Below are 20,475 nucleotides of genomic sequence, written 5' to 3' on the forward strand. Positions count from 1 at the left end.
TTTTAAAACAGATACGTCTACAAAAAACCGTTGACGTTCTGTTAAAATGACATCATATTATTAAATCGTAAAACCAAAAAGCCCCAAACTTTCTGTATGATTATTTTTATTTTTACGTATGTTACGTTTATTTATGTTATGTTCTTTAAAATCAAAGAAACGATTGCGATACATTACTAACATCTACAGATGCATGAGAAATACATTTATTTTTATTAGATTGTATTAAAAAAGCGTATTTTATTTTTCTTTTAGAGGCTATCGCTTCTTTCATTATAATTTTGACGTTATTAAAATTTATTCTGTGCCCTGTGTCCCATCAATGCTGGCAAATCTTTATTTGATGAAAAACTAATTTCAGGTAGTAATTGTTAATTTTGAAGTTTAACTTGATATAATGTCATTTTAACAGAACATCGACGATTTTTTGTAGACGTATCTGGTTTAAAAAACTAAAGTGTTCTCGAATAGTTGAATTTGAATATTTTAAATAGTTTTTTTCTTTATTCTTTGTATTTTTTTGCTTCCGACGACGGAAAGAGATAAACTTTCCGAAACGTTGAAACGTTAAGCATTTTTTTGTTCGTTGGGCAAATTTGTATATCTTTAAACCTAACTTCTGACAAGTAGTTTCCGTATAATTTTACATATAAAATGAAAGCGATCTCCATTTCATAGCTATCGCTGACCTTTTATTTTCGATCATACGGTAAAAAACTAACGGTGGTTATATTCAAAAATCAAAACTTGTAATCATTTCCCGTGAGGAGAGGTTTAATACGTCATTCAATCCCGATTTATGTTATACAAACATGCAGAGTCGGATTACCCAATAGGCTAACTAGGCTAGAGCCTAGGGCGCCGAAGAAAAGTAGGCGCCACGGCGACGGCCCTGGTTTGCTACACCAAACTTTACATTCAAAATTTCCAAATTTAGATATTTTTTTAGAATATATTCCAATTACTAATTGTACAGCCTTCCAATTACTAATTGTACAGGAGAAAGGTCTTTTTCCGCATTAAAAAGAGTAAAAAATTGTTTACGAAGCACCTTAAAAGACGAAAATACTGCAGATTTTTCATTATTATGTAGAGTCTGAACCAGTCATAAAATTCGATTTTGATGTAATAATAAATAAATTCGCAATTACTAAATGCCGAAAAACTTTATAGAAAATATATATTTTACAGTTGTTCTTAATATTTTTAAGTTTAGAAAGTTGAGTTAACTCTTTATTTCTTTAAGGTTAGGTTAGGTACATATAGATATAGATGATGGGGGGGGGGGATGGGCGCCAAATTTTTATTAGCCTAGGGCGGAAATATGTCTTAATCCGCCACTGCAAATATGCCAAATTGCATTTTATTATCTAATAAAATAATAAAAGTTATAGGGGTGAGTATTGAAAAACACCCGGTATATGCTCAGTAGTTAGAAAATGATCAAGTCATTATGATGTTTGTTCCAACCGGACAAGAGAACCGTCCTAGAACGGTAATTTCCTATCAGTCAATTTATTTGTTAATCTTGACAAACGATCAAACTTTTCAAACAATAAGTGGGCGACTAGAAATGACCGTCCCAGGATCGGTTCTCGGTCTGGTTGGAACCATAGATAAAAGACTTATAATATTAAATAGATAGGCAACTTACAATACATTTCAATTTTATTATACAAGGGCGCCTCTGGTATTCGGAGGAAGAAATACTAAGGGAAAAGAGGGGTGCGGGGAAGAGGGTTGTTTTAATTAATTTAAAATAAATTTAGACATACATGTAAGAACACTTTGTGTGCTTTTAATTAGATCGTCGAACATGTTATAAACGATAAATCAACTTAATTAAAAGCATACAAAGTGTTCTTATATGTCGGATATTAATTAAAAAAATATTAAAAAGACGTAATAGTATATATTAAATTGTTACAGTTATAATTTAAACTTTGGCGGTTTTCGGCAAATAGCAGGCAGTTTTACATAATTTTCCTCCCTTTGAAGTGAATTGGAAACGGCTATATAATTTTGGTGTAGGCAAGATTCCCAGTTTGTTTCCGTTTGAGACCTGAAATAATAAAAGCAAATTAAATTAGATTTAATCATCTGCTGATCATGCTAATATAACGCAACGCGCGTCCTTAATTCCTTACATGCACCGTAAAAACAATAAATAACTGCTCAGCAAGTAGCATTTATTAGCAGTGCTGATTTAAAAAATCTATAACTGTAAGTAGATATATTTAATTTACTTACCATTGTATCCTTCGGTAACCCGGTGTCCAACAATTAAACTCCATGATAAAAAATAACGTAGAGTAATAAGAGTCCATACAAAACACAAATTGTCCTACCATTTAAAAAAAAACATTGTCTAAAACAGAATACTGCCAAAAAATCTGACGGAATTTAATTTTATAATAATTCGACAAATCAAAACGAAATCAAACTGTAAAATCACAACAAAAGCGTCTCTGAGTGTCTCATGTCAGTTAAAAATCAAATTTTATTATTGTCAGATTTTGACATTTGCATTGTTGATTGACAGTTTTAATATTTTGCGCCTCTGCGTCTTGGAGGAAAAACTATTTTTAATGAACTCTCATTTCCATTTAAGTTTTCCAGCCATGGGTTGAAACGATCCTATGGTTAACTGTAAGATGATTTGGAGTACATGTCAAAAAAAATTGTATAATCTAAACATCAAAATTTAGTGATTACTTCTTTGAATAAGAAGACTAAGGAAGGAGCATATCAAAAATCTTAGGTACACCGCGATAGGCCTCAAATATGGCCGACTTATATTCCGGTTTATCAGTGTCATTCTAATTTTATTTAAAAAATGTAAAACTATGATGTTGGGTAGACGTGGGGTAGACTCAATAATTTGTTGTTTTATTTTACGGTGTGAATAAATGTTGGTAGTTATTAAAATTGTTATAAAAATATATAATTCTAATAAAAATAGATAAGTTATAATAAGTATTTATTAACACAAATATCCGATACGCTACTGAAGCAGGTAAGTCAAATTAACGTATCTAAATTCTTTGACATCTAATCATTGACAAGTAATAAATATATATAATTTAAAAAGATATATAATTTAGTTAATTTAAGTGAATTTCATAAATGATCGGTTTACTACACGTATGTATATTATATAGTCACTTACTAGCGAAAAGTTGTTCCATTATTTCACTCAATTTTTGCCGAGATCTACCGCACGCTACACAACCAACTATTTTAGAGTTTTTTCGATAAATCGCGATAGTGTCACTCTTAATTTAAGTTCTGCCACAATTTCCATCTAGATTTACTACCTTTATACAACTATCAGTAGTAGAATGAATAATAAATAACATAAAATAAGCTCCGTAAAGACTGACAAATCCACAAAATTTCAAATCAAATTCAAATGTGTCAAATGAATCGTCAAACAGAACTGTCAAGGATCCCCTCCCTAGAGTGCTTTTATGGTGCTTTTTCCGCCCACCATGCATGAATACATGGATAGCATTATGCTCCTTCCTTAGTCTTCTTATTCAAAGGATTACTTTGGTGATTACCTCAACTTGACCTCAACCACTGTGACATAAAGAGAAGACATGTGGCGATTTATTTTAAAAATTAAATTGTTCGAATATCATATATTGACCGTACCTGTCAATCTTTTGAGCGATTAAACAATTATGATCAGACATATAGTCCTGGCAGGGCAGATTAAGCCGTAAAACCAATCAAGAAAGAAATAAACATATAAGATATAAAAAAAAATAACTTTCTACTTAAATAATATTTGAATTTGGTTAAATATAATAATTTAGAAAAAATATCGTTCAAAATACATTTTTTAATGCAGTTACACTTCAGTGACCTCCATAATTATAATTTAAATAAAAATGGCTGGAATAACAATAAAATAAATCTCCAAAACGCTGGATTTGTAGAGTTTCCACTCGACGTACCTTTCCATCTTAAGACAAAACAAAAGAGACACAAACGGCGACTTTCGCTAGTTCTGAATTCTAGACGAAAATCCGAGATTTCTGGTAAACTGGAGGATTACAAATTTAGACTAGTTCTCAAGCCGGATTAATATTTAATTAGATGTCATAAGTCTAGTCTTACACATATATTAAGAGGAGATTTACAAGCGAGATTTGAGAAATTACTACTTTCAATAACAAATACCGAAATTTAATACCTTATATGAAAATGCCAAAGAAAAAATACTCCATAATATACAGGGTGGTCCGAACTGTATTCCGGAAACTTCGGCAGCATATTCTGCATATGAAAATAAGTAAAAAAGTTTGTAAAAATGTATGTCCTAAAATGCTTAGTTTCTGAGATACATGGTGTAGAAGTTTCAATTTTATTTCGATTTTTTCAAATAATTTATGAAGTAACGTCAATATTTGGATCAAAATTGGTGTCTGGGAGTTTTTTGACATGAGAAATTTGATTTTGATGTCAATATGACTCCTACTTGTAGAGGGCGCCACCTACATATTTTCTAACTGGTTTGAAAATAATAACTTTTCGTCGATACCTGTATAAAACTATTGAGTAAAAATATATACATTTGCGACATTTTTTTACGTAAAAATGGTCTCTTCGTAAAAATCACTACGAGTAATGGTTCTCCAGATATTTGGAATCGAAGATAGCAATACCTATCATCACTGACATAAATTATACATGTTGACTAATGTTACTCGCAGTAAAATTTATGATTAATATAAAAAATACAAATTTCCTAAATTTATTACTTCAGTCAATTAACTATTTACTCAACGTGTTTATTTTTAGTCTATAATGACATGTATTGACTACTTCCGTTCTAAATATCTCGAGAACCATTCCTCGTAGCGATTTTTACCAAGAGACATTTTTTACGTAAAAAACATTGTGAATGTATATTTTTTTACTCAGTAGTTTTATACAGGTACGGACGAAAAGTTATCACTCTTCAAACCAGTTAAAAAATATGTAGGTGGCCCCCTCTACAAGTAGGAGTCATGTTGACATCAAAATCCAATTTCTCATGGCAAAAAACTCCGATACACCAATTCTGCCGTCAGCAGTTAAAAGACGGCAAGTGACAAAACGATAGTTTTGAGAAAATTGGCAAAAACTTTGTCATGTTGTCCTTCACTAATAAGAATATATACATTCGATTTTATTGTTCAACTCCAATTTATATTTCTCTTTATATTTTTATACAATAGAGCAAGTTTTGTTTAAAAAAATGTTGATTAATTCTTTCTTGCTTCGTTTTCTGTATTGAATACAGTAAGAAGTTGAAGTTAAAAGGCGGTAAAAAACTGTTTAAATGCCGCCTTTTAACTGCAAAACCTTTGACGTGCCGCTATTTAGAATCAAGTAAAATATGTTAAGGTTCTAACTTGAGTAAGAATGAGTAAGAGGGGGTGGTTAATCACTGCGACCTTAAAGATCTATTGTGCCCAAGGTTCTAGCTTAAAAAAGATAAGTTTTAAGTAACATCTATTTATTAAAAAAAAACAGTTTATTTTTTAAATTAATAGTCATTTTAAGTAGTTTTATGATAACAGTTATATGTATAGTAAAAGGAATCATTTTAGGTACAGGGTGCGCCAATAGTGCGTCGGGCATCCGTAGCTCCTAGAATAAAAAACTTGAGAATTTTGTTTAAGTGCAAATTTAAAGTATGTACCAGGATGTATTTAAGGAAAATATGTCAACTTCTATAGGGTGGCTCAAAAAAGTGTCAGTGGACCTGGATGATTTTTTTAAATGGAACACCCTGTATATTATTGCATTTTTGGCTTCCTTTTAGATCACTTTACATAACCCTAAGATATGAATAAATATATTTCGATAGTTTCAGAGATATTAACAAATAAATCAAAAATATATTTTTTTCAGCCCTTCTTAAAAAAAATTATTAAAAATACAGGAACTGTTCTGAAATCAAAAGTACATTAGGTATTTACTTTAGATGGTTATTTATGATTCTTACTTTGCTATAAATATGGTAACCGTAAATCATACAGGTTGTTCAATATTCTACGCCAAACTTTCTAAAATATAAAATATTTTTTCTTTGTTTTTTTAAATGGAACACCCTGTATATTATTTTTTTATTAGCTCGAGAGTTAAAAAATGAACATTTTTTGTTTTTAGAGTATTTCAAAATTTTTAACGGTTTCGCAGATACACGCAGTATTATTTCACACGGCGCTGTCAATGGTAAAATACGTGAGAAAAATCATTGGGTGGCTTTGATAAAAATTTACTGTGGAAAATGCCATATGAAATATAAAACCGCAAATATCTGCGAAACCGTTAAAATTTTTAAAATGCTCCAAATACAAAAAATGTTCATTTTTTATTTTAATTCTCCGTCTATTGAAAAAATAATATACAGGGTGTTATTATAAAACCGAAGAAAAATTATTTTATATTCTAAAAAGTTTGGCGTAGAATTTTGAACATCCTGTGTGATTTACAATTTTCATATTTATAACAAAATAAGTACAGACCATCTAAAGTAAATACCTAAAATAGTCTTGATTTCAGAACAGTTCTTGTATTTTTAATAATTTTTTTAAGAAGGGCTGAAAAATATATATTTTTTTAATATCTCTGAAACTATCGAAATTTATTTATTCATATCTTAGGGTTATGTAAAGTGATCTGAAAGAAAGCCAAAAATGCAATAATATACAGGGTGTTCCATTTAAAAAAAATCATCCAGGTCCACTCACACTTTTTTGAGCCACCCTATAGAAGTTAAAATATTTTCCTGAAATACATCCTGGTACATACTTTAGGTTTGCACTTAAACAAAATTCCCATGTTTTTTATTCTAGGAGCTACAGATGCCCGACGCACTATTGCCGGACTCTGTATAACAGGGTGGTCCATTATGGATTGTTCTGTATATATTCTCATGCATTTTTTGTTTGCCTGCGGTCATTTTATAAACTAGAGAATTGTTTTTGTTGTTTTACTTAGAGATATAACAAAAATGGTTAATTGAGAAGTGCCACCTCAAAAATCTTTGCATCCGGCGCTAGTTTGGTGTCTGCTTTTTGTTTTAAGCAAGAGGATACGCCGATGCCCCCTCTTCTAAAACCCAAAAACAAGTTTACACTTCTGATCGATATACTATAGTATCCAAATTAAAAAATAATAAAAAGGTTTTCATTTTTATAATATATATATATATTTTCCTGGCTCTAAATTACGCTCAAAAAAAAATTGAATGGATGATCTTTTGAATGGAAATTTTTTCTTCAATAAATACAATAAATAATTTATTTATTGCTAATTAATTCGAAATATGAATATGAAACAATTAAACATTAAGATAACTCATAAATATATTTATAAATATACTGATGTACCATTTAAAAGAAAAACTTATGGAGGCACTATAATAGTACTTATTTAATTACCGATACTTAATTTAATTAATAATACTTAATTATTGATAAATTTTACTAATTCTAACTATTATATATATTTTTTTTAACTTCAGGGGTGAAATTTATATTTTGTTAACACATGACACCAAATTTAGCTACAAATCCATCATATAAATATGTATTGAATAATAAATAATATATAATAATCTAAAATACCTATAAAAATAGTTTAAAAGCTTACCTTTGCACAAAAGTCAATCACTATTATTATAATAAATTATTATTAATCACTTTATATAAGCCGAAAAATGCGATGCATGCCTGGATTCGCAATCGACTAATTCATCTAAAAATAATATTATATTATTTGGATCGAAAAAGGAGGATATAGAGTCAGATATACAATTTTTTTTAAATCTTTTTTGAAAAATCGTCTTGATGTTGATATATCGAATTACGACATAAACAATACATATTTTATGAAAACAAATAATAATAGAGTACCATTAAAAGTCGAATTTACTAGTTATCTTAAGAAACAAGAATTTCTAACAAACGCGCTTAAATTAAAGGGTACACATATTTTTATTGGACAAGATTTGTGCTGGGAAGATCGTCAAGAACAAAATATATTACGTGAACATTTAAAACAAGCTAGATCTAAAAATTATTCTGCTAAACTGATTAGCCAAAATAGGATAATTATTAACGGGGAGATATTCACATCAGCTCAATTAAAAAGTGCAGAACCAAGTCAGAAAACTAGTATGCGTGTTGAAAAAGACTCAAGTAGCTTATCATCAACTCCCTTCAATATAAACCTGAACAGTGATATATTTGATTATACGCAACTGAACCAGCCTAGGATATTTTCTCCTCAAAAAGAAGCTGACACGAAGAAACGGGAACGGGACTCTGTAACCGGGACCAACTGTAAAAAAGTGAACACTCCAGACTCAGCTCAAAGTAAGAAAAAAAAGACTGACTGTGAAACTACTACAAAAACAACTGTGTTGCTCCGTTCGGCATTAAAAAGCAAATAATAAAGAAATTATATTGGTGCGGACAAACTATATACATTAATCTCGGTCATATCAATGTATTGAATCCTATATCTCTTTTATTCTTCTTAAGATAAATCTTCAAATTATTGTTTTTTTTTGAATTTTTTACCAGTTTACTGTAGATTTTGTGAATGGTTTTATATACCCTGGTATTGTTATTATTTTTTAGTCGCTAGCTGTAGATTTATAAGTATAAGCATACACATAGACATTAAATTTATTATCATGGATACATTTATAAGAGATTATGCCAACAATATTATAGTTACTAATGAAATAGCGGATATTGATGGTGTTGAGAATGTTCTGATAGGAACAAATAGGGTTTTTAACGTTCTGCATTTGAACATAAGCAAGAAATTTTAAAAGATTCTATGTATACAATACCTGTAGTGCCAGAAGAAGTTAGAAATTCTATAAGTCGTTTAAAATATAACAAAGCACCTGGACACGACAATATTCAGAGTGACATACATCATAAATAAAATTATTGAAACTGGAAATATACCAACTTCGTTCAAAAAGTCTATTGTTAAGCCACTTTATAAATCGGGAGACAGGGCTGCTGTAAATAATTATAGACCTATTAGTCTAATAACAAATTTTGCAAAAATTTTTGAAATGATCATAAAGAATCGTCTTAACTCTTATTTAGAAAAGAACAAAATCATATCTAATAATCAGTTTGGCCTTCAGAAAGGATTGAGTACAGAACATGCAATTACATTGCTAACATCCAGGTTATACTCAAATATTGATAAGAAAATCAAATCTATAGCAGTCTTTGTTGATTTGGCAAAGGCTTTTAACACCATCGGTCATGACCTATTACTTAAAAAAATATTCAATTTAGGACTAAGGGGTAATACCTTTAAAATTTTCTATAACTATCTAGATGATAGAAAACAGAGCGCCTTAGTAGAAAATATAGTTAGCCAAGAACGAACCATCACGTGCGGAGTTCCACAAGGAACGATTTTGGGTCCTATTCTATTCAATGTGTATATAAATGATTTTTTTAAGTTAAAGTCAAAAGGTTCTATGATTGCGTTTGCTGATGATACCGTTATTTTATATGAGGGTAAAACATGGAATGAGTTGAGAACTAAAGTAAAGAAGGACTTGGAGATGGTTCTTTCATGGTTTGCTAAAAATTTGTTGACAGTAAATTATGAGAAGACTAAGTATATACCATTCACTTCATATCAAAATAATCTACCTGAGTACAGTGCGATAGAATTTATTTGCAATAATACACAAAAACGAATATTTTCGACAAACTCTATAAAATACTTAGGAATTCAAATTGATTGTTTTCTTCGATGGGATTTCCATATGCAGGACCTCTCTTGTAAGATCAGAGGTTTAATCTATAAGTTTAAACAGCTCATAGAAATTCTCTCAATTTTTCATTTAAAAACAGTTTATTATGCGCTGGTAGGATCGGTGATTAATTATGGCATTCTGGGTTGGGGTGGTTGTAGCAAGTTTTATATCAAGAGGTTAGAAATTGCACAAAAAAGTATTTTAAAAATTAAATGTTCTGATATCCCGAATGATGCCTGATACTTACATATTTTTTAGTCTATCTTAATAATAGTTTATCTTAATAATAGTTTGTTTCGTAAATATCTATAGTATATTTAACAAAACTTTGGTTGCACATCATAATACGACCACCAGCAAACTCCATAAGACGACGCATGGTGTCATTGATGACGTGCAACCAGCTTTGTTAAATATACTATATATCAGGTTTTTCTTTCTTAATTTTAAATTCAATGTAACTATAATATTAATGATGAAATAGTAGGAAAGGTGATTGAATTTTGATTTACCTTATAGAGGCTGTCCCAGAAATAAGTGCAAGTATTTTAACTGGTAACTTAACTTTTTTAGTTTATAGTTTAACACAATAATTTCTTGATAATATAGCAACATAGGTATTAGATTAAATTTACAAAAAAAAAATCCAGAAAAGATACAGTGGTTCTCAAATTTTTCGCAAAAAATCATTTTTTTGGGGAATTTTCAAAGTAAAATAACTCCGTTATTTTGGACGTATTTGAAAAACGATAAAGAGAAAGTATGTTTCTTTTATCGAGATCTCTCACCCCTTAAAATACTTGCACTTATTTCTGGGATACCCTGTATATCAACCAGTGCATTGAATTTTGTAGTTCTTCAACTTAAAAAAGTACTATACTCAGAAATGTTTATGGTTAAGATGGCTTTGATTTGACAGTTTAAAACAATATAATATAAATTTTCATAAGAATTGTAACCATATAAAAAGCACTCTTGGTCATGAAATTTTTATATTATTAATATATAATAATAACTAATATCATTAATTGTTGACACTATAATTTTTAAAATAGTTATTTCAAAAATTTCGTACCTATTTTAAAATCTACTCAGTATATAATAAAATATAAGCAAAATAATATTTTTAAAATGTATTTTATTGCAAGTCGTTCATAAAAGAAGGCAGCAAAAAAATATAAGAAAGGTATGCAGATGATGCAATGAATTTTTCTTTGATATCTTGTTACTTTTACATTAAAATATTAATTAGTACCTCCTATAATCATGCATGAATATAACCTGTATAAAGTATTAAAATCCTTGAATTTTTAAAAGATCAACCTGTTTGTGTAGCTCTTTTGTAGGTATAACTGCGCAATTTTGCAATTTTAATCCGCTGTAATTTTGTTTTTATGTTCGTTTTTGATGTAAAAAGGGACATAAACCAAATAGAAGGCCACTCCACAACGAGTGAATAATAGATCATTACGAAGGGGAAATTGGCAGAGACTGCAGGAGTTTAAAATAAACGCGTGCATTCTGCATAAATGTACAGGGTGGGCCATTTTGGTTGTTTCTATAGGGTACCTAGGAAACCGTGAGAAATATTCAAATTTCGATACTGCAGTCTCGGGTTCTTTTTTTGAAAAACTTACAATGGCGCAAACGGATCGTGGCTATCTCGATCGGTTTCGAAACTACAGGGAGATTCTCAAATTTTGTACTTTTTGAAGATGTTTGATAGTTCGTTTATTTCCTCCACCACAGAAAAATGAATTATACATTCTAAAGTCACTTTTCTGTGTAGAAAGCAGTGGCGTAGTCAGACTCTTTTCGAAAAAAATATTTCTTGAGATATTAACTATACTTATATTTTTTTAAATAGAACCCCCTGTATATTTTTAAATTTTCTTATTCGGCTTGGCATGGATTTCTCGAAAATATATAACACTCTATATTTATTTTCACTATTAACCTCAACATTTCAATTTTTTCTTAAAATATCCACTTAGTATATAGCAGGCCGCGCCGAGTAAACGGTTGTCATGGTGATCGGAGCATACCTTTGATGGATGCCGCACATTTCATTTCAACAGAAGTGTGTGTATTTTAAATAATAAAAAAATGAGTAAATTTGAAAATTTTGAGAAATCTAATATGTTAGAATGTTATATTGTGTATAAGCAAATGGCAGCTGATTTATATTTTGAGCGGTATCCAGAGCGCGAGAAACTAAACCCAGACATTTTTAAAAGGTTAGAAGAGTTATGGATTTCAATAATAAAAAAAATGAGTAAATTTGAAAATTTTTAGAAATATAATATGATACGAGCCCTAACAACTATATGTTGGGACAAGGTCTTTTTTGCAATAAAAATGGTAATTTGTTAAAACGACTCAATTTATTTTGGTTTTTATTCTAAATTCAAACATTACAATATGATCTAGACAATTTTACTATATTTTTATAACTTTGCAAACAAATCACTTTTGATAATAGCTTATTTTGCCAAAATCAAGCCAAATTTGCTGACAACTATATATTGGGGCAGCACAACACGAAATTTGTTTAATACGGAGTTACATCATCTTTCGCCTTAACAACTGCCGGAACTCTTAATGGCATTGTATTTACCAAAGATTGGCACATTTGAGGAGAAAAATTATCCCAAATTTCCTGCAGTTTTGTCCGCAAATCAAAAATTGTTCGTTGAGGGTGGTTTCTTAAATATTGCTTCATTTTATGCCACACAGTCTCTATAACATTGAGGTCCGGACTACTTGCAGGATAGGATAGAACTTTTATATTATTACCAAACCAATTTTTAGTTGATTTTGCTGAGTAGCACGACGCTCCATCTTGTTGAAAAAGTGAGGTCTCAAGTATATGTTGATATTTTTGGGCGTTAACAGTACCATCTATAAAATTTAATTTGCCCAAACCTCATGCTGACATGTAACCCCAAACCATAATCCCCTTAGGAAATTTAACATCCCTCTTTAAGCAATCTTTATGAACCTGCTTTATTTCGTATTATTCTTTTTCGATGATCTCCAACGCAAACATCAAATTTAGACTCATCGCTAAATATGACCTTATTCCAATCATTTTGTGTCCACGATAATTTAGATTTTGCCCAATTGTAGCGATTTTTCTTTTGAATTTCTGTCAGTAGCGGTTTTTCTTTGGCCTAAATAAGAATTTGTATCAATAATCTTCATGAGGTAATTGATTATCCACACAAAATAAAGTTTACCTTGTAAAACCTCAGACCGCATTTATGGATATATTTTCGGCAACATTCTCTTGAATTATTTAATCCAGTTACAGTATTCCATTTAACTGTTACTTCGCGAAGAGTACTTCTTCTCGCAGATTTGCAATTTTTTACTAAATTTCGTAAATCTCTCTGAGCTATAACTTTTGGCCTTCCCGAACTTTTACCTCTAACGCTGTCTAATGATAATTTCGCGTAGTTTTTGATTTGTAGCTTTTCCACGGACCATTACTTTGGATTAAATTAACAAAATTGAAAATTAAAAAAATTAAAATTACTTACAGTAAGTCTCACTACTCAAAGTATCGAGTCACTTACAAGCTGTCAATGCTGAAGTAAACAGTTTGCGACATTTGTGACGTTTATAGCAAAGCCGCCTATGATATTAATTATTTAAAAATACTTGTCCCAACATTTAGTTGTCAGGCAAATTTGTCCTTTCATGAACAAAATCCGCTACTGTAAATATGGATTGATTTGCAAATTCATAAAAATATTGTCAAGTTGTTTAGGATATATGGCTATGTTTATATTTAAACAATTAAACATATATTTGTCAGGCATTTTGAAAAACCAGGGCAATAATTCCAAAATATGACCTTGTCCCAACATATAGTTGTTAGGGCTCGTAGAATGTTATATTGAGTCTAACAAGCATAAGCAAATGGCAGCTGATTTCTATTTTGAGCGGTATCCAGAGCGCGAGCAACGAAACCCAGGCATTTTGAAAAGGTTAGAAGATAGTTTAATCAAATTTTGGATGTTTTCAAAAACCGCGTCCGAAAAATTATCAGAAAGAAGATGAAGAAAATCAATATATTTATGTCGTCGGAGCCAAATACATGAATTAGCAATTAAATAAAATGGAACAATACGAAGCAAATAAAAAATAAGTGTGACAGAAACAAAAAACCATATTCTAATATAAACTCAAGAGGTTACTTCAATCGGGCTTCTCAGTTAATATAAAAAAATAAAAACACAGAGACTACATTAAATGTTCAGACTGCTGCCCATTATTATCTAGACAGAGTTGGTACCGTCTCCGCATGCCGCACCTCCGCTAATAGCATTTCAATAGCTCTACTTGATGTTGTTGGATCTAGTGTTACGGCTTCGAGGACATTAATATATTGATTTTATTCATCTTCTTTCTGATAATTTTTCAGACGCGGTTTTTGAAAAGATCCAAAATTGATTAAACTATCTTCTAACCTTTTAAAAATGGCTGGGTTTGGTTGCTCGCGCTCTGGATACCGCTCAAAATAGAAATCAGCTGCCATTTGCTTATGTTTGTTAGACTCAATATAACATTCTATCATATTATATTTCTCAAAATTTTCAAATTTACTAATTTTTTTTATTATTTAAAATACACACACTTCAATCTGTTGAAATGACATGGCCGCATCCATCAAAGGTATGTTCCGGTCACCATGACAACCGTTTACTTTGTTACTCGGCGCGGCCTACTATCTACTAAGTGGATATTTTATGAAAAATTTGGAATGTTGAGGTTAATAGTGAAAATAAATATAGAGTGTTATATATTTTCGAGAAGCCCATGTCAAGCTGAATCAGAAAATTTAAAAATATACAGGGGGTTCTATTTAAAAAAACATAAGTATAGTTAATATGTGAAAAAATATTTTTTTCGAAAAAAGTCCCACTGCATTCTACACAGAAAAGTGCCTTTAGAATGTATAATTCATTTTTCCGTGGTGGTTGAAATAAACAAACTATCAAACATCTTCAAAAAGTACAAACTTTGAGAATCCCCCTGTAGCTTCGAAACCGATCAAGATAGCCGCGATCCGTTTGCGCCATTGTAGTTTTTTCAAAAAAAGAACCCGAGACTGCAGTATCAAAATTTGAATATTTCTCACGGTTTCCTAGATACCCTATAGAAACAACCAAAATGGTCCACCCTGTACAGTGTACAGGCTGCTGCATTCGATGTTGATAATTCTGTTGAATCTAGAGAAAATAATTTTCCAACTTCTTTTACTTTATTCGATAGCAAATGACACTCTAAGTAGAATGACATATCATGTGTCAACTTTTCATATTGCAATCTTATTTATTTAATAATAATAATAATAATAATAATGTTTTAATACTAATAAGTCTGGCCGGCAAGGGTACCGTAGCCAGCAGTATACCTACCGCTATCGTATGCGGAAACGGTACTGCCAGTATCGCTGACCTATCCTAACCTTCTATCTTGCCACGCTATGCTAAAATTCCACTTACCCTTATCCTATCAACCTTCTCCAACCTGGCAGTTAGGTATAAAATGTAACCAAACCTATGGTAAACATGGTGAATACAAGAAATAAACGATATTCTGAGGGCGAGGGGGGACAGCGGGCTGGTCCCCTTCGGAATCGTCCAAATCCGCAGCCTGTCGAAGGTGTCAGCATGGCGGATGATGCTGCCCCGAGATCTACACTCACCCAAACGCAAGAAATAAGACATCCTCCATCTTCAAGTGCTGAACCGGACACACCTGTTCCCACCGAAGATGGTACGAACCCAACGGTACGTCGCAAGAAATGGACCAACGCCGAAAACAGTGAAATCATGCGACTGTACTATAAAGTTACTAACCTGGAGACGGACTTTACAATGTACCGTGGCAAATTGTATGCACAATTTATAAAGGTTTTCCCAAACCTTAAACACTTAAGTGAGCAACGCATCGCAGATCAACGCAGGACCATAGTAAGTAGGAATCTTCTTTCTCAAGAGACACTGGCCAGAATCAAGGAACAAATAAGACTAGAAATCAACCCAGAAACAACTATTGACATACCGCCACAACCACCGCAGAGCGAAAGCATACGTGAAGCTGAGACAGAGACTGCACTACCGACAGAGATTACACTACCTACCGAACAAACCCAATTGGATTATCTATACGAATCAAACCTAATTAAGTTTTATGGCTCCAATCCCAACCTCAGACCATCACTTCCGAAAATAAAATACACAGCACAAACAACAACAATCATCGAGAGAGTTAACGCTATCCTATGTGATAAACTGAAAACCAGTTTCAATTTAGAAGAAATACATGTACATATATACTGTGCGGCCCTAACTTGTCTTACACAAAATGGTCAAGATGTAGCCCAACGTCCTAAGGAAAATAAGAAACCTATACCACCCTGGGAAAAAAGAATGTCTGACAAAATCAGCAGATTACGTAGAGACATAGGTCGCATGCAACAACTTTCTAAAGGAAACGATAGTGAAACCCTTTTAAAGAAGATATCAGAAGACATAACGACTAGATTCCGTCAACTAAGCGGCCAAACCCAGAAAGACTTTGTTATCGATACTCTAGACTCATTAAAACAACAGCTAGCAGTACATACAGACAAACTCAAACGGTACAAACGAAGCCACCTACGACGGATGCACAACGCCCAATTCACCCAAAACGAGGGTGCTTCTACCGCAACCTTGGAAATAAGGCAAATAAAGAAAACCCCCAACATCCAAATGCCATAGACTCAAACCAACTAAATCAATACTGGAACAACATCTGGTCGTCTCAAGGAGAGCATCAAATAAATGCCGCATGGATAAACCAGGAGCGTGAAAAACATCAGAACGTAAGAATGGAAGACACAATAATTACCTTGCGCGACGTTGAAAGTGCAATAAAAAAATTACCTAATTGGAGAAGTCCAGGGCATGACGGAATTCACAACTTTTGGCTCAAGAAATTTTCCGCTACTTACAACCACCTAGCGAGAGAATTTACTGAAACTTTGATTGACCCCAATAAAATACCCGTCTTTCTAACGGAGGGAATTACTCACCTTCTACCAAAAACAGAAAACCCAGATAATACTTCCCAATATCGACCCATTACCTGCCTTCCATCAATTTATAAGATATTTTCAAGCTGCATTAGCAGTAAAATATATATCTACCTGGTCACCAATAACATCCTACACGAAGAGCAAAAAGGTTGCAAAAGCAGGGCAATGGCCTCTAAGGTACAGCTTGTAATAGACTCGGTTGTTTTGGAACAAGCCAGACATAACAAAAGAAATCTCTTCATGGGCTATATTGACTATCAGAAAGCGTTCGACTCCATACCACACAGCTGGCTGTTGCAAGTTCTAGAAATCTGCAATGTTGGCTCCAAAATCTGCCGATTCTTTAAGGAGACCATGCCTTCATGGACAACCTCCCTCAACTTCAGGTCTGCTCCCTTTGACATAACATCGCCAAAAATTCCAATTCGTAGAGGGATATTCCAAGGGGATTCTTTTAGCGCCCTTTGGTTTTGTCTAGCCTTAAATCCACTATCGCGGATAATCAATGAAACAGGTTATGGATTCTCACTACGAACGAGAAACAGACGTCATCTCATTACACACCTACTATACATGGATGACTTGAAGATATATGCTGCAACAAAAAACCAACTTGAAAACCTTCTGCGTACCGTTCATAAAATCAGCGCAGATATTGGAATGACCTTTGGTACGAGCAAATGTCAGACTGTTTCAATCATAAGAGGAAAACTATGCGAAACACCAGAATTGAATCTAGATGAGAAAACTATTATCTCCGCAATGTCGACTGAGCCGTATAAATATCTTGGAATGCTACAAACACACAAAATAGAACATGGAATTATTAAAAACCGCCTATCGACCGCCTTCCGACTGCGACTTACCTCCCTTCTAAAGACAGGTTTGAATTCTAAGAACCTCTTTAAAGCAATAAACACTTATGCCCTACCGGTTCTTACATATTCTTTTGGAATAGTCAAATGGACCCATACAGACTTGGAATCCCTAAATCGTCTGGTACGAATAACCTTAACCAAATTTAGAAATCACCACCCAAGAAGCGCTACGGAACGGGTGACCCTCCCTCGAAATCTTGGAGGTAGAGGTTTACTGGATGTTGTTAATGTCTGTCGGGAGCAAATAAAGAGCCTCAGAGAATACTTTTATACCAAGAACAGCAACCTTTACGTCACGGTGTCTTCAGCTGATGTCAAATACACCCCCTTGAACCTCAGTAGAAACAATATGGTGCTTTTCCAACTCCTACATCAATCACTAATAAAATAGCTACTTGGGGAGCCAAGGAGTTACACGGACGGTACCTAAATGAGCTAGATCAACATCACATTGAAAAGGTGGAATCATTGCACTGGTTAACATCGGGTTATCTCTACTCAGAAACCGAGGGATTCATAGTGGCTATGCAAGACCAAGTTATTCCAACACGCAACTACCGGAAACTCATCCTAAAGGAGAATATATCAGACAAGTGCCCTAGATGTGATTCTGGAAGTGAAAACATAGAACACATTTTATCAGGGTGCAGTAATCTTGCGAGTACAAAGTATCTGGAAAGACACAACAGAGTCGCATCAATCATCTACTTGGAGATCCTCAAACAATTCAACATTGACCGAGAAATCCAAGAGCCCTACTACAAATATCATCCACATCCATATCATAAAATATACTGGGATAAAACAATCTTAACAAATAAAACCGTTAGAAGTAACAGACCGGACATCACGCTTATAAATAAAATTAAAAAAACAGTTTTACTAATTGATATTTCTATTCCTAACAACAACAATATACAAAGCAAATTTACAGAAAAAATAACAAAGTATCAAGATTTGAGAATAGAAATAAAAAATATATGGCAAATGGAATCGGTCCAGGTAGTCCCCTTGATTGTCTCAGCCATTGGAATTATCCCGGTCAACCTGAAAGAACAATTAAAAGTAATTGGAATACCTGAAAATACTCACCGCCTAATCCAGAAATATGTGCTGCTTCATGCTGCTAACATTGTTCGTTCCTTTCTAGGTGATTAACAATAGCACCTTATCTTCTTATATCCCCATGGACTGATAAGGCAGCTTTAAACCTGTTCTGAGCAGTGAAAAAAAAAATATTTTAAATTTATATTACCAGGTGCGTCTCAAAAGTGGCTCATAAGTTTTTTATTTTTTCAGATAAACGAGATTTGGTATGTTAGGGTGTATTCTGTTGCGTACCTTTTTTATGGTTTTATGTTACGTTTCTATCGGTTTCCTGAAAGTTTTCTTATTACGGAACACGGTTCCTAAAAAATTCGGTTAACTGTCACCAAACTAACCAGCGCGAGAAGGCTGGTTTTCTGGTCTTGTTTTTCAATCAATGTCATTTATGTGACAGAAACCAAGCAAATATTGGAAGTTCGAGTGACATTCTCATTTAATTTCTATAATTTGTAATAATATTTTGTATATACATCCAAAAGCAGTGGAGGTAGGCAGTAAAGCTAAATAAAATTACTTTTTGGGACCATTTAAACTTATCATGCAGCTATTGTCTTTTAAAGTCAGGAACATTTAAAGAAAATATGAAAAACAAGAAAGCAAGTAATCGTGATTGTTTTGTAAGCTATAAAAATATAAATATTTATTAGATTTGTTTATTTATTATTGAACTGTTTTAATATTGGACCTGCAAATCTTCACTTGAGCTGTCTAACGAGTTTAACAGTTTATTAATAAAGTACTTTTCAATATTAAACTCCATTGAAAAGAAGAAGCAAACGTAAAAGCAGAGAATAGGTACATTAAAAATGCATAAAAGATAAATTTTATTATAGAGGTATTGAAATTTAGAAAACGTCAATATTTGAATTGTTGATTTTTTTTAGAAAGCGTCAACATTTGAATTGTTTGAATTCTTTGAAGTTTCGGAATACAGCCTTAGTATATGAAATAAATTAGGGTTGATTATTTTCGGTCACATTCTGCTTCACCGGAAATGACTACAACTTTTGATTTTTAAATGACGCCCTCGGTATTAATTAAGATTAGGCAGCGAGGACAAGACACGATTGTCATTCCTCAGCTGTCTTTGACGCCGCTTTTTTTCGATCGTATGGTATTTCATAGTTGCGTTCTTTTCAAAAGTAATAATTATTTAATTTCCTTCCCTATTCAAGTTTTATTCATGATAGTATATAGTAGTTTTATTGATGATGTTCAATGAAAACTATATTTAAGATTTTTTTTTATAGACTTGCCTGACAGAACAAGAAGAAGCTACCCAGGGAATAGAGGGCGATATTGAAATGTACGGTACCAAAGAATTAGCATACTACATGACGCTGTTTGACTGGGATTTATTTTGGTAAGCCAGGTATAAGTTATCTTAATAAATAAGATTCCTTTTATATTAACACTCTAACACGCATACCGTGCTGGCAACTGTTACTTTTGGGTCGGAACTTACACGTGTGGAAGTAAATCGCATAGGGATCTTAGTAAGTCAGAGTGAGAGAAATGCGACGGTGTGCTGTTGCGGCGTTGCCGGTACGCCTTTCCCTGTCAGGTAAAGTAAAATCAGGATCGCAAACCGCTTA

The 20,475-nt window shown here is 32.5% G+C and overlaps 1 protein-coding gene across 4 annotated transcripts in view; it reads left to right on the plus strand.

Moving 5' to 3' along the window:
• LOC115890798 (rap guanine nucleotide exchange factor 4) overlaps positions 1–20,475 on the plus strand; it is a 691,873-nt gene that overhangs the window by 621,523 nt on the left and 49,875 nt on the right. For all 4 annotated transcript variants that reach the window (XM_030911141.1, XM_030911143.1, XM_030911142.1 and 1 more), the window contains one exon: positions 20,131–20,243. In XM_030911141.1, coding sequence (XP_030767001.1) covers positions 20,131–20,243 — 113 coding nt within the window. The remainder of the gene's footprint in view (positions 1–20,130; positions 20,244–20,475) is intronic.

The sequence above is a fragment of the Sitophilus oryzae genome, unplaced genomic scaffold, assembly GCF_002938485.1.
Source record: "Sitophilus oryzae breed Bouriz unplaced genomic scaffold, Soryzae_2.0 scaffold_926_pilon_pilon, whole genome shotgun sequence".
In the NCBI taxonomy this organism is placed as follows: Eukaryota; Metazoa; Arthropoda; class Insecta; order Coleoptera; family Curculionidae; genus Sitophilus; species Sitophilus oryzae.